At 31.1% G+C, this 16786-nt stretch overlaps 2 protein-coding genes across 2 annotated transcripts; one reads left to right on the top strand and one right to left on the bottom strand.

Annotated features, from left to right (window-relative positions):
- Window positions 1–6046: 6046 nt before the first annotated feature.
- LOC106478561 (perlucin-like protein) lies at window positions 6047–8067 on the bottom strand. Its single transcript, XM_022382184.1, has 3 exons — window positions 7963–8067; window positions 7171–7297; window positions 6047–6494 (listed from the first exon to the last, which is right to left on the bottom strand). Exons 1-3 carry the CDS (start codon window positions 8065–8067, stop codon window positions 6121–6123), a joined length of 606 nt encoding a protein of 201 aa, XP_022237892.1. The 3' UTR covers window positions 6047–6120.
- Window positions 8068–10346: 2279 nt separating this feature from the next.
- Window positions 10347–15626, top strand: LOC111085072 (leucine-rich repeat-containing protein 4C-like). Its single transcript, XM_022382174.1, has 3 exons — window positions 10347–11268; window positions 12736–12884; window positions 14523–15626. Exons 1-3 carry the CDS (start codon window positions 10619–10621, stop codon window positions 14663–14665), a joined length of 942 nt encoding a protein of 313 aa, XP_022237882.1. The 5' UTR covers window positions 10347–10618; the 3' UTR covers window positions 14666–15626.
- The last annotated feature ends 1160 nt before the right edge of the window (window positions 15627–16786 follow it).

The raw sequence follows: 16786 nt of genomic DNA, 5'->3' as shown, positions 1-16786 counted from the left end.
AAATTACGACTTATACGTCAAGAATATTGATTCTAATTACAAAAATAATAAATTCTTGATGTTGCATGATATATATATATATATTATATACATAGATATATATAATGTAATTACAGATTATAATTCAACTCTGAGTGGAAGATTGCAGCTTACAACTTTATATAAAAATAGATAAAAACCGTTACTATCCTCATCACATTTCGCGTCAATTTCTGCACAGGTACAGAATATATTGACTATAACATATACAGCTATTTCTAAGCTCCGCTACAGTGGGGTCTATATAAATCAAAATCAATAATCGACATTTTTAGCGAAACTGTAGAAAACAAGTGCTTCCCGTCATCTATCATGTTACTTTACTTTACTACCATCATCAGTTCAGGAAAGACACGAGTTAGACACTAGTGTGACATCACCAAATATTACTCATTTACCAATAAAAATCTACACTGAATTTAAAACTGGCTATGTCAACAAAAACAGAGGCCTAAAACTATATTTGAAAAATCCAGTTCTTCTTACATTACTAAACTTCGTTATTAGTGATATAACGTTTTGAAATAATTTAATTTATTGTTTTTTCTTTTTGCCTGACAAAAGGTTAAATCCTTTTGTTGTTTTGAAACAAAACGTATGTTAATTATTCTATGAAATAAAGTCGGAATGAGAGCGTTCACGAAAAATAAATTGTAATTATTATTATTAGGGATTTCATTTAAGACATTTACAAATTATTTATCTATTCTTATTTATTATGTCAATTGTTTGTTTTTATATTATTATTTTATTAGAATTAACTTTGCTATCATTCAGAAGAACTTGTCTAGTCTTGTTCCTGGAGGGGTCCGAGCAACCATAGTGTCAACAGAAGAAATATAAGTAATTGTGGGTGAAAGTAAAGAGGTCCAGTTGTCCACTAATGCTTATAACTGCTCACGCCTACTTTCTTCACCTCATTATGCGTCAAGCTCTTGTATGAAAATGTGGTTTTTGATTTTAGGCTCTCTTAAATTTTCCACATACCTATTGTGTGGCTGTAAATGCAACACCATCTGTAAAAATGATATTGCTTAGCATTCCACAAGTACCATTGTGGAGAATTTTTTTTTTTTGCCTTTCTGTGAATGAGTGCATCTCGCTGGGTGTCTTGGATAAAAGCCGACTTTATAAATCATGTTTCTGATAAGGTTTCCAGCGACATTGTTTTAACTAACTGGCTGTGAACAGCTAGATAGTTTCAAGGTACTTATTAATTACCAAGGAAAGCATTACTATTCTCATTCCTGGTCATGAACAGTAAATTTATAACGTTTAGGTTTTAAGCACCTGAGTACCTCCCCTTTCTGAATTGATACTGTTGGTCTACTGGTTCTTTAGCTATTCTTGTTAGCTACTGGTGAAATAGAATATAGCCGGTGTTTTTGGGTTATATTATTATAGTTTACATTTATAGTTAAACCTTTTGTAGTTTTATTCAATTGGTATAGCTTTGACGAGTATTATTGTGTATTTTTTGTGAGATATTTACTATACTTATGTAACCATCACTGTTTTGTGGGGCTAATTTTATCGTACATTTATAGTTGGTGATTTTTGTTTTGAGAACACTGGAGATTGTATACAAATATGGGAACGTTTTCGTGAAAGGTTGAGTCTTTTGAATCATTCAAAAAAATGAATAATACTCATGGTGTTTCTTAACCATGTCCAACCAACAATGCATATCTAAACCACGATTGACCAGAAGATAATGCATTAAAACACCCAATTTGTGTATTTCAAAGAACATCATAATGAATACAGTCATTTGTTTTTTCGTTAGAACAATCCTAGGATCTCAGTCTGACTGAACATTATTCGAAAGAGATTGAGAGTTTCAGTTGCTACTGCAATCCTCTATCGAGATTTGTAAACCAATTGTAGACTATGTTCCACGATGAAAGAGGTTCGATCGAATAAGACTACTGTCGTTTTCTTATTGCTGCAAAACATTTTCGAATTGATATTAAGTAGAGATTCTAATAAAATGGAATTTCAGTATATGTAATTAATATAAATGTTTATTTGTAGTTAAGCACAAAGCTACACAATGGGCTATCTGTGCTCTGCCTACCACGGGTATCGAAACCCGGTTTCCAGCGTTGTAAGTCCGCAGACATACCGCTGTGCCACTGGGGGGCTGATATAAATGAAAATAAAAATATGTTTGAAATATTAAAATATAATAACATGAAATTATCAACTATACTTCTTATCTTATAACGTTAAGTTCGAGTTTGGATACCCGCAGTGGGAAGAGCACAAATAACTAATTGTGTAACTCTTGCTTAAGAACAATCAACCTTATCTTTGTTCTACAAGCTAATTTTAATTATTGGTAGAGAGATATGACAGAAATTAAAAATATTTTATGATAAGATGAGACTGTTTGTCACGATGGTATCTTATGCTTGAAAATAATAAAGTGGTTCCACGAGCACTTAGAAGATTAAGTGAAACGCGTTTACAAAATTTCATTTTTAGCCAGATTTTTATCCCTGAGAGTATTAAATTCAGTATAACCTTCTCTTAAGGACTACTTTTAAGGCACTGAAATAATGGGTAAAAATACTCTGAGAGTCGTTTTAGATTTAATAATTATGCTTTAAAGTAATATAAACACCAAAAGAAAGTTAAAAGCACATGATTAAAAACGTTTTATGTAGTTTAGAAGAATTGACATTAGATATACGATATCTCTTAGAAAGGCCTTCAATTTAAAGAGGATCATGTAAAGGTCTCATGTTAACTGTATAATAAGACGTTGAAATGTTATTGGCGAAATTAATTCTAGTTCCAGAATGTCTCGATGTTTATCTATGTATATAAGCAAGATTATTTAGGAACGTAGACTAAAATAGACTTTGGTACTAAGTTACAAATTCAGTATCTGTTTTTGATCTGGATTTCAGTAGATATGATGAAAGTATAATTTTTAAATTTATTAATTATTTAGGAACATAGAATAAAATAGACTTTGGTACTAAGTTACTAATTCAGTATCTGTTTTTGATCTGGATATCAGCAGATATGATGAAAGTATAATTTTTAAATTTATTAATTATTTAGGAACATAGACTAAAATAGACTTTGGTACTAAGTTACTAATTCAGTATCTGTTTTTGATCTGGATATCAGCAGATATGATAGAAGTATAATTTTTAAATTTATTAATTTATAAAGATGTAGTCATTTTTCTGTTACTTAACAATCTATAAGTTTCTCCAAGTTAAGTGACATTTTCCCATAGGATTTTCACAATACAGTTTTAGTTTTTGTTTCAATTGGAATTTGATATTCAATAGCATTTCGTCTTTTCCATTTCATTTTTATAAATCTACTATTTAATCATAATATTGATTTTATCCCTAAATTTCATTGCAGGATTTTTTCTAGCTGTATTTTTTTCCTTAATAATGAATTTTTAACTTCATAAGAAAACTCTGTAAACAGCGTAAAAGGTGCTTTAAAAATAAACATGTGAAACGTTTTTGTATGATCTCTAAATGAAACTAATTGATATTCCACTTGGAGTTTATCCAGTTACGTTTCGTGTGTTTCTTTTTATGATCCATATAGTATTTGTGAGATCTTCTTACATTGTAACTTTTAACTTTGCTATATTACGGAAGCTATTTATTTGTCTATTAATTACATGCAGTATTTTCTTAAGTCAGGCCATTGTTTCCAAATATTGTCGTTCAAGACCTTCTTTATATTCGCATAGAAAATTCGCACTATTACATTTATAATCTTTAGTTTAATTTTTTCGAATAGCTGAATCATTTTTTTTTCTTTACAAATAGCCCATTATGTGGCTTTGCGCTTAAGCACAAAGACACAAATAGAAACATGCACACGTTTTCAAAAGCTCACGTGATGACAAGCTTTTGGAATCATCGTTAGGTGCGAGCCTAGCCTCTCACGTAATGATGAAGTCTTGAAAGCATCGTAAAGTGCGAGCCTAGTTTCTTATGTGATAATGAACTCTTGAAAAATCTTGAAAACTGATGGTTAAAGAAGAAACCATATAACCATATTGAAAGAGCCTGTTAAATTGGGGTTACTTATTTATTTAACACACATTTTAATTTTATGACTATCACTTTGAACTCTTTCAAACAATGCATTCTATTTGTCGTTATATTATTATAACCTTACATTAAAAAATTCATGGTAATTCTTAGAAGTCACTTTCTTCTCATGATGTCTATCATACGTGATAAATCCTGTTCTCAGGTAATTCTAATAAGTCACTTTCTTCTCATGATGTCTATCATACGTGATAAATCCTGTTCTCAGGTAATTCTAATAAGTCACTTTCTTCTGGTAATGTGTATCACACGTGATAAATCCTGTTCTCAGGTAATTCTAATAAGTCACTTTCTTCTGGTAATGTGTATCACACGTGATAAATCCTGTTCTCAGGTAATTCTAATAAGTCACTTTCTCCTCGTAATGTCTATCAAACGTGATAAATCCTGTTCTCAGGTAATTCTTAGAAGTCACTTTCTTCTGGTATTGTGTATCACACGTGATAAATCCTGTTCTTAGGTACTTCTAATAAGTCACTTAATTCTCGTAATGTGTATCACACGTGATAAATCCTGTTCTTAGGTACTTCTAATAAGTCACTTAATTCTCGTAATGTGTATCACACGTGATAAATCCTGTTCTCAGGTAATTCTAAGAAGTCTCTTCTCTTAATGTCGCAATGTTTTTGTCAACAGATTCTCAAAGGAAGATTTTGTTAAAAGGTAATCACTCTTATCCTATATAAATAACACTGAGACAAAAATGCGTCAAATATTTATTGATGGATTTACAACACTTGCTTTTTTAAAGTGCAAACGCTAGTTCTATAAGAATTAAAGAAAAATGTAATTCCTGTGCAACAGAAACACAACGAGAAGATGAAATGCTCACTAACTTAATTTTGCATGGTGAATAAACTATATCATTAATTCTTAGTCATTCGCTCGTTTTACGAACCATGTTATTTCTTGTCTCATCTTACTTTTTATTCTACAGTATAGCAAAGAATAGAAACACATTATCCCAAAAAATCTTTTTAAATACCCAGTTTATTACATTAAGAATAGGCGAATCAAAGTAATATGGTATATAATAATAATAATTTAAACTTTAAATTTACTTTGATAACAGTTTCACTGTTGTGTTAGCACAATCAATAGAATTAGAATGCACTTTTTGTCCTAATTTTATCCCTGGTTATCTTCCCCATAAAGCAACTTATCTTGACAATCCTCACTGAAGTTTTAAATTGTTATTACTACTTCGAGATTTATAGTGGATTAACTTGCTAATTTCTTCTGCTATTCTAATTTATTGTGGATACGACCTGAGCTACCGTGGTTATGTACACATCAGCAGCATCGTACTTTGGTTTTAATTAGCTTGGCCGCAACCACCGTAACTTTCATTAAGTGGTTACTTCAGGTATCACATATTCTTGTTAGTTATTAGCTTGGCCACAACCACGGCACCCTCCATTAAGTGGTTATTTCAGGTATCACATATTCTTGTTACTTATACTGTTTTGGTAATTCTCGTTTTTATGGAATTTCTTTAATTATTTACAATATATTTTAATATACTTCGTAAATCCCAGCTGCAATTATATTAAATTATTTTGATTATCTATACGTATCATAACTTTTACTTAGATATTTTAACTATTAAAAATGAATTATTTTAGTTATTTCCACCATGACTGTAATTTACCATAAGAGTTATTTTAAGTTATCTTGGTGGCTTCAACATTGACTTTGTCTTATTTGGTTTACTCAAAGAGTCTCATTATCTTACAATGACTCCTTCCACTTTTGATACGAACTTCGCTAATTACATACCCTGTAGTATTATATCATATTAACTTACTTTATTATCACTTCAAACAAAGAACACTGTAACTCACTCTAATAAGCTACTCCTTTCAGTTGCACAAAATATATAAAAAAACACAACACTCTACATATACATGTGTATATATATTGTTACTGGTGCAATTGTTTCCTGTAATAATGAATATTTTAAATGCGTCGTTTTGCTTGACTTTCAGACATGAATTTCACAGATTACCCCCTTTTTCAATTCAGTGTAAGTGCAGGAAGTGTCGTCCCAATCTAGATTGTTACTAACCCACATCACAATACATTCGTCGTTGTTACTTGGTTGTGAAGCAGCCCAAGGCACCAACTCGCTGATCCATTTAGAAGGGCTTCTGTTGCTGATGTAGAAACCAAAGTAAGATTCTGTGTCCGTAAACTTTTCAGTCAACAACGATTTGAGGCATTGATGGGTCTCATTCTTCGTCACCAAAGCTACAGTTGCGTTTTTGTTCTCACAAGACGCTACTGCATCTTCGTAACGAGGCGTGTCTTTATTTATCCAGTAAATGGAGTTATTACAAAACTGATGAGCGGGAAGCACTAATGAAAGTAATAAACATGAAAAATATTGGATAAAACATAGTACTTAGTCAATAATCTAATCGTATCTGAGAAAGGTACGAGAATAGTCAAAATAAATTACTATCAAGCTAAATGTGCCAATGTGTTAAAGATAAGGGATTTTATTCTGTAAAACGGACTTTTAGTATCAAATACACTAGAGAGAATTCAACATAAGCCAAACTCATATCGAAAGGAATTTTCGTTTTCAAAATCTCTCATTAGAAAACAAAACTTTAAAATGGTAAACAGTAAAAATTGTAATATTTTCATTAAAAAATAGCACAAAAAAAGAGAGGGCTAACGAAAGAATCACTAGAGAGAGAGAAAAGATCGATAGTAATTTCATATTGAAAGGCTATCGTAGATTACCTGGAAGTTATGTCTGGAAGTAAGGGTTTAGACTAATGTTTTGATTTAATGATTTTTAAGCTGAAAATACAAATTACAACTTAACAGGAACGGAGGTTTTATTCGTCTAAAGTTAAGATATTGAATGCTACCAAACAGGAAAGATAATGAAACCCGAGAAGTAAATTTCGCAATATAGTTGAAATAGCTTAACATTTTCGTTAGAAAATAAATATCATAAAAGTATACACATAAACGAAATATACAGCTGAAGCTTGGGAGCTATAAAACAAAAACAACTTACAGGTTTCACATTCATATCCTGTAACAAACCATGGGCAAATGCACTTGTAAGCTTTATAGCTGCTCGTCGATACGTGAATGTCTTGACAAGTGCCGCCATTTTGGCAAAGAATGTCTTTGCAGGTGACCTATATAAGTGAAGATGTATACAATATATTACAATGAATCAAAACATTCCTAGTATCGCTGGATTTACCTTATACGTATACGTCAATCAACTATGAAAATACACGAATAACTGTCTACATCTTATAAAATATTCGTTAGATTGCTACAGGGAAACAAAAAATTTAAATCTTAGTCACTTAAGTGGTTGCCTTAAACAATGGTTGACACTCGAAACAGATAAGACATATGTTTCAATATATCTTTTATCCTAATAGAAGTTATATAAGATTTACTAAATGGTGGCATATATGTATTGAAATATCTAAATAAATATACTAATATCTGAGATGCGCTGTTTTTTCAACGAATGCATCATGTACCTAGAAGTAAAACATACACTGTGTAAAACTCCTAAGCTAACGAACTAAGAAAATGTAAATATCACTGTCAATTACAGTTTTAACTGATTTCACTCTTAGTAATTATCCCGTTACTGCTACCAGAAAAATATAAATACAATATTTTAGATCTGTCTTTTGTTTGCTATAAGCTATTGTCCAAAATGCATGCATTTTAGAACATTTTTGGAGAACAGCTATGCGTTACTTTGCTGTAATTTTAGCAAAAGACTTACGCATTATTTTAGTATATGTTTGGAGATCTATAGTTTTCCTGGTAACTTTACCAAACGCTTATTAAACAACCAGTTCAAATAAGCTTGAGCTTTAGTATGATTTGGTTTGGTATAATTATCTCTATGATATTCAAGTGCAATACAGTGTTTTTGCATCACTTCTGGAGTATTTGGAAATGTGATTTTGTATCATAATATCATATGTGCTTTTAACCACCTGATCTTATATTAAACCCACACGTGCTATACATTCACTTATTTCCATACGATATACTGGTCCAATGATTAACGTTGACTCACCTGTATCTTTATTGCTACTTGCTTATATCTCCTTACTACTGATGTTCAGGTATACATGTATCAGTTCAATCGGTAAAAAAGCGATAGTTCCTACCTTTTAATATTTCCTGAGCTGTACTTTCAATAAAATATATTATTTGCCTGCTGTTTTCTGCCTTCTTTTACATTCAAAATGCTACATTCCTATCTATTCCTTCACCATAATAGTAACTGCCTTTTTTCTTTGAATAATAACTTTATTTACTGGTTTCATTTTACACTGACGAAGTTAGCAGTATGTAAAGTGGGTTTTTATCCTACTTTGATTTGTTTTTTCGCAACTTAAATTAGTCAAAGAGACAAAATATACCCAAAAGTACACAAGTAACTCATTTAATGTGTACCGAACTTAGGCGTACGAATAATACAGAGATATCGAGGAAATTAAACTCATTTAGGTTATGCAGGATATATATATACACATATAAATCGGGAAATTACACACACGCACACGTAAGCTATGAAGACATGCACTCACAGGCTTCACCCAAACATTCCCCGTAGTTTCTTTATCGGGAATTGTTGATAGAACTCTTGGAATTCCCGCGAAGAGAGAGCAGTTGTGACCATTGTTTGTGATATCATAGCCAACTCCAGAACAGGATTCTCTCCTTAGACAAGGGCCCAGACAATGTCGAAAGTTCAAAACCTGAAGTCCATCTCCCAATAGCTCTAACCCTAAAGTTTTCCAGTTACCATGTAGTTTGAAAAAGAGACTTTCGATGTAGACATCGCTAGTAGATTCATAGCAAAGAATCAAGATAGACAAATACAAAACAAACTTCTTGATGAACATTATATTTCAATTTTCTTTCTTTCTCTTGGAATTAATCTCAGAGTACAACACTTGTGTTAGAAATCTTCAAAATTATTTATTTTATTATTGAATAAATGTATATATCTTCAAAGCTAACTTCTTTGAAACTTTAATTGGTTCTGTCCGTTTCCATCAAAACAGGTTTATTTATAGAAGAAAACTGCGTAAATGATCAATAAAAATCAATCTACTATCAAAACCTGATTATGAAAAATTTCCATACTTGCTTATTTTTGTCATTATTTTATAAACAACTGGTCTCCAAGACAACGGTTAAACAACTGGTCTCCAAGACAACGGTTATAGCTCAAATTCTACTAAATGTTGCTGTTTGTTTTTTTTTTTTGGCCTATGACCTCATTTGAAAGTCTTTGAGTGGCTCGTTAAAAACTTTTAATTGACTGAAGTGGTGGGCAAACATAGAGTAGATACCTACTGAGAAAAAGAGTTCTGAAGTGATTAAGTAAAGAGTCCGACTGTTTTGGTCACACCTGGAACCTTGAGAGAGATACCAGATGGTGCTAATGTAGAACAAAAACCATTGTTAAAGTATGAATGAAGAAAATCCCGATGTCGAGGAGGTTTATAAATATTTGAAGACAGTTTTGTCCGATTGAAATAACACCCTGTTGAGATAATTAGATTTTTATCCAAGGAAGATAACTAACCGGAAAGGCATACAAGTATATAAACCGGACAGGCATACAAGTATATAGTTTTCAAATTTAGTTCAAGCTTTTATCAGTAAACGGGGAAAAACACGTCAGCTAAAAGTGAAAACAGTAACGTACGATTTTCATCAAATAACATTATAATATATTACTTCTGAAACAAAACTTTTATTTTTTTAGGGGATTTTGGCTTTATCTTTGTACATGCCTGTTGCGTTTTTTTCATAAGTTTGAGATTTGAAAGCACACTCATATTTGTATAAACGTAATATTTAATTAAGAGATAAAAATAACCTGATAGTAAAATGATTGTATTATGCCTTCCAAACTTTGATGATAGTAGATACGTTTACACGTATTAAAAAATTGCCAAATTTAATTTCTATTCGAGTTATAATATCTTCTTTACTAATAATTATAAGGTATTTTTACAATTCGATAAGAGAATGTATTAATCTTAGAAGTTTAGTGACCTTTGAAATGTTTTTCGCAGTATTTGTAACGTATACTTTCTTGTGTCAACGAAAAACAAACAGCAAATGTCACCATAGTAACGAGTGAATGTGCTGTAACAATAACGTTCTTATCAAACTGTGTCATTTACTTTAGAACCAGCGTCGTTGTTAGATTGATAATTTATCCGTTATACTAAAGTGCACTTCTTGATATTGTAAAGAGTATATATATATACACATGTTAATTTTATAAAAAAAACATATTGTATATGTTGCTCGCTAATAACTATGTTTTATTCTGTCCTTCGAACACACAGCTTGAAGCAAATACCGGATTAGGTTTGTGGTGATTAAAAACTAAGTTAAAACTGCTTAGATATTTGATCCTTGGAACTGACTTTGCAGACAGTAGGAACACAAGAAACATGATGATACTGTTAATGCTGTTTGTTCTAGCTGGACTACCAAAGACTTGGTGTTTACCATCATGCTCTGAATTTGCTTCCCTTACATGTACTTATACAAACTGTCCTTCATTAGTAGTAACCTGTAACCCTGGATTTGATCTACCTTCTGTGACAAAGACCTTAAAAGGTAGGAAGGTAGAAATACTTCATTTAAAGGGATATGACAATCCAGTTTTACCTGGAGGAGTCTTTACAGGTAATCAAATAAAAAAATTGGTTCTGGAGTCACCTACTATTAAGATCCTTGTTAATCCTGAAAATACTCAAGTGTCCCCATTTGCTGGTCTGGAAGATCAGCTGGAAGTGTTGGAAGTTATCAAAGCAAAAGATGCTTTCTCTTGGATGTGGGAACACGTAGCTCCACTTCGTACTCTAAAGAAGATAATATTTTCTGAAAGTGGATTATTTTACATTTCAGACTACTTTCTGAAAGTTTTCCCCAACATTATGGTCATTGACCTACAGGCTTGTAATGTGCACTGGATTGACAAAAATGCTTTTAGGCATCTCAAAGATATCCGAATGATTTCGTTAAAACGTAACAGTCTGAAAAAAATTCAACCATCCTACTTTAGTGGACAAAACAAACTGTGGGATCTTGATTTATCGTAAGTACGCAGTTATAAATACATTTCATAATTCTGTGACACTTTCGAAATTTTCTGACATTACTTAAATCTAATTAAATGATATGATCTATAAATTATTCACTAAATCTAAAACAATTAACGAATATTATCTGTTATATTTGGTTATGGCAGTCCTGTTTTTTAGTCCACACCGTTATGCACAACGATCGAAGTTCACGATATTTTCTTTCTTGACATTTGCACAATAGAAGATGTAGCGGCAGTGTGCTCATCTCATAGTTAAGAGCTGGTTTTCTTAGTTTAATAAATAATAACAAATAATAAGCTTCTATCTTTTAAAAGCAAGGTCAACACTTATTAGCTCTACACACTGAAGATGAAGTATAAGTGATTCTATATTAAACACACAAAATCCTTATGTCCTTATAACGACAATACAAAACAAAATAACAACTGAATATAATAAGTAGATAACTGTAATATAAAGCATCTGATAAGCTACCCATTTCACACAGAATAAAAATTTTAATCGAATAATTCGTTAGATGCGTAGTTTTCTGATTCTGATATGCTACACTTCATCCACTATAAAAGATTCAGCCGAATAACTCATTAGATGAGTAACTTGCTGAATCTCAGATGGAATCTGTTTAAGACAGATTTGAAACAAGAGAGGAATAAAAATTTTACAACATAACGACATTATGCGTTTAGGTAAGATTATTCCAACTGGCAGTAGTTTTAAATTTCTAACAAGCAAAATGTTTTACGTTTATATTCTGTGGAACAATAAAAGCCTGAAACTTCAAGATGATAAAGATTTTGATGACTAACTATAGTACAAATGAAATAAAATTTCAATATGAAGTGTTAATAACATTAAATATAGTAAATGGAAAATACCTCATCTAACTTATATATGTATAAGTAAACGGAAAATACCTCATCTAACTTATATATGTATAAGTAAACGGAAAATATCTCATCTAACTTATATATGTATAAGTAAACGGAAAATACCTCATCTAACTTATATATGTATAAGTAAACGGAAAATACCTCATCTAACTTATATATATGTATAAAAAAATTATATTGATTATAATACTTAGGTTGCTGTACACGATATTCTGAATGAAGAAGTAGATATCACCTTAACATAATTATAAGTTGAGACAAATGAAACTTGTTTGGAGTTATAAGATCTCCTTAAGCTTAGCCAAGTGTTTTTATCATATCTGGACGAAAAGGCAAGATATACTCATTCTTAACTTTGAAATTTGATTGCTTGAATTACTTCACCGTGACTCGTAAAATTTTCAGTAAACGACACTTGGTGAAATTAATTGATTTCAATATCTTAAAGATTTTTTTGTTTGAAAATGTTTATTTTAACAGATCTACTAGCTAATCACATAGACTTTTATTCAGTTAAAAGTGACAAGTAATTTACTCGTGCTCTATCTTTTTCCGTAATTAAAACAGATACAATCAAATTGAAATCATCCAATCAAAATCATTTGACAATATGCCAGAGCTGTCTTCACTTCACCTGGACAACAACAAACTAACAGAACTTGACTTCAAAACTTTTCATGGTGTATGGAAGACAGTGCGACACCTATGGCTTCATGGTAAGACTAATACGCAGATAAACTGTGGATGTCCAAATATCTGGTATTTCATGTCACTTTTTATGTGTTTAGGTGAATGGCGTTTTATGTTAACTTTAAAATGTAATTAGAGCTAATAATTCATACCAATTTGTATATGTGCTTAAGTGAATGGCGATTCATGTTACCTTGAAAATGTGATTAGTACCTTTTTAAGGTACTGGCACTTTATATAGGTACTTTGTACATGTGATTAGATAACTGAAATGTCGTGTCATATTGCATTTATATTTTGGAAATGGTACTTAACTTTGGTTGGGTAAATGGAATTCAAGCGAATTTGTGTATGCGGTTAGGTAATGTAGCTTCATGCTTTCTTGTATTCGTGTTTAAGTAAATGACACTTAATTTTACTTTGTATCTATGTTAAGGTATTTGGTACTTCTCAATTTCTGTGTTGCGTGTGTTTAGTACACATTATTTCAGGTTATTTTGTATGAATGCTTAAGTATATAACACCTTATGTTACATTGAAATATTTGGGTAATATATATATGTGATGGGATTTGAAGTTCTACTCATTTTATAGGCATTGATAAATTGATCCAAATAATCTCCAAATAAAAAATCCTAGTAATTTCTATCACACATCGTATACTTATTTTGGTTTAATTTCCAAATTATACAAATTGCAGTATCGCAAAAATATTCTATCTAACACAAGGACTTAGTACCTACGTTAAAAAATTACTTTATGGAAACTTGGAACACTTAATTAATACTGTAACATATGAATAGATTAGTAACAGAATGTCTGAACTAAAATGATATAAAGAAAAATCACCTTTCACTCTTAACTGGCCCAACAAATTTAAATAAAAAAGAATTAGTTTAATTCCACGTCAATTGCCAGTTTGTCAATTGATGTTTCTGATGAAACTTTTTCTGTTTCTAATTGTTATTAGTTCTGAAATCGACCGTTTATGAAAATAAAACAAAGAAACCTTTGATGAAAAGCTGTTTGAAAATTTGAAGTTATAAGTACCAAATTAAACAATGAACAATCACTAAACTAGCTTACCCCCCTAATGGTACAGCGGTATGTCTGCGGACTTACAACGCTAGAAACCGGGTTTCGATACCCGTGGTGGGCAGAGCTCAGCTACAAGCTGGCTTAGATGAAACTATTATAAATAATAAGAAAAATAATAATAATTCTTTGTTGAGGTACTATCTTGTTCTTATGTGAGACTTCTTTTAAAATTGTAATGTTTGAATACTATATTTTGAAAAGAAAACAAAGAATGATTCATTTGAAAACAAATGTTAAGAAACAATGTTTTAGGCTATGTTTAATGAACACTTTGTCATATCAATTAAAGTGCTCATAGATATAATTACTTTAATTATACTTATATTGTTTAATCACGTAAAAATGTTTAATTCAAACCTCTAATTGATTCTGATGTTTTCTGGTAATTTATATCTTGAATTGTGTACTTAAGAATATATATCATTTTACACAGTCAATTCTATAGTTGTACATAAATTGTTTGTTTGAAAAAGTGATGAAATGTTAGCCAGACGATTCAATTAATTCCGTTTCTTAATGATATTTATTGTATTTCCTAAACACTGTTTGTCTTTCTGGTCCTTTAGAAAACCCACTGCATTGTAGCTACCCAGACATCTGCTGGCTCAAAAATACAACGTACCCCATGTTTGCAGGCTCTGCTAAATGTAGTTTTCCAAAAAAACTTGTTAACAGAAACATTGCTTTCTTAGAGTTTTCAGAATGTTAAATGGAAGTTCCAAAAAGTTTTTTCTTCCCGAATTAACCGATGTTACATTTTTATTTTAAATATGAGTAATTTGTATAAATAAAATGTTTAACATGTTCTAAATGAAGATAAATTTCACGTTTTCTACACTATCTTGAAGTGACATAATCATTATAACATTATCGTAAAAGCTTTGTATTTATTGATTTGAACGCCAATGATTATCATTTTAAGCACTTTGGATTTTAATGCACTATCAATGAAAAATTCTTTGTAGTATACAGATTTAATTATCAACATTCGTCTTCAAAATATTTTTAAAGCTCATTTGTACATTATATTTGATATATGTTTATGTTTCCACATAGTTTATAAAACTGCATAAATGTAATTAAAATTAATTAAATTTTTGATATGTGGTAATTTTACCCGCATTTCTGGTAGAAGAGTTTGGACAATGAAGTATGTTATATAGGAATAGATGATATAAAGGTTTATTGCATATAATTGTGCATATAAAATATACCTCATAATATAAAATATACCTTGTAACAAATGAAGAACAAGAATGACATTTATTGTCAGATCTTGATCTGATTAAAAATAAAAACACTAAAGCACATTCATGATGTTAGAAAAAACACGTCTTGATAGAAATGAATAAAAACCCTATAACCCGAGCGCTTTCGAAAGGTGGACATTTCTTCTTCAGAAGCAAACTGGGTATTATTTTTCGGAAACATGAAATTTAATTTATGTTTATGTTAAAAACGATAGGCTTTCAGGCATAATTTACACCCATAGGATTGTTAATTATCATTATCTGCGCGTTCCAATGCACTGGTAGTTTCTATTATGTTTCCTCAATATGTTCTTCTATTTCTCTCCTGTCATTTAAGATTTCTTAATTTTTGGATTAGTTCACATGGAGTTTTTTATGTTACTTGTATTTGAATGTGTGTCAATAAACATGTGTCTCGAATTAATAGTAGCTCTTTTACTTCCACAACAAAAGTAAAGAAATATTTTATATATCTTACCTGAAGAAACGTATGATATCACCAAAGTTATTTGCAAATACACGTATTGTGTAATACCTGGAGAACAAGAAAGATGAAGAATGAAAAGTTTACTTCGAAAAGAAACTTTAATATACTTATACAAAACATTTACATTGACTAAACAACAGTGTGTTTCATGGACGCTACCGTTCAACAGAAAGTCAGGCATTATTGAATAAAATCCATCGTTTATGGACAAGCTCTAGACTTGTTACGAAACACAAAACGTAATAGAATTTGGGCAAGCTCAAGAGCCTTGTTCAATTTGTTTTAAACTTAGCTAAAGTCCAAAACAAATTAGTAGAAAACTGATAAGGACACACTAGAGGAAATTTTCGATATTATTTAGAAATTAGTGGTCTAGTGCAAGGGCTTTGTTTAGAAACCTGATGATCTGAGGAAGATGTAGATGTTCAGAAACTGGTGATCTGTAGGAGGCTGTAGGTTATTTTCTCGAAAATGATAATCAAGAAAACATTGTAGGGTGTTATTTACAAACTGGTGACTCGGAGGAAATTCTAGGATGCTTACAAACTCGTGTTATAAAGAGGCTTTAAGGTGTTGTTTAGAAACTGATGACCTGCGGAAGATTTAGATAATTTGGAAACTCATGACCTGAATGAGGTTGTTGGGTATTATCTGGAAAGTAACCCGGAGGAAGTTAAGGGTTATTTCCTCGGAGCTGGTAACATAGGAAAAATTGTAGAAAGTTTTGTAAAAACTGATAATCAACAGAAAAGTTCAGGTGTTGTTTAAAAAGTGCGACCTAGAGGAAGTTGTGCGAAGCTACCTAACCCTTCAACTGCGGTTGACAGCATTTGATGTTAGCGTAAAATAAGACCCAAAACTCGAGTGCTTTCGAATAGTTGACTATTCTTCTTCAGGAGAACAATAATCAACTATTCGAAAGCGCTCGAGTTTTTGGTATTATTTTACGTTTATTACACTTTATATGTGATCCTTTGTGCTAACTCCTTTATCAAGATTGATGTTAGTGTAAGCGATTGCAGTATTTATCATAATGATGCAAGCATTTTGCGCGCAACATTTTCAATGCACCACCTCAAAAAGTTGCGAATCT

This window comes from Limulus polyphemus, unplaced genomic scaffold, assembly GCF_000517525.1.
Source record: "Limulus polyphemus unplaced genomic scaffold, Limulus_polyphemus-2.1.2 Scaffold225, whole genome shotgun sequence".
NCBI lineage: Eukaryota > Metazoa > Arthropoda > Merostomata > Xiphosura > Limulidae > Limulus > Limulus polyphemus.
This window is presented reverse-complemented; position numbering and strand designations above follow the sequence as displayed.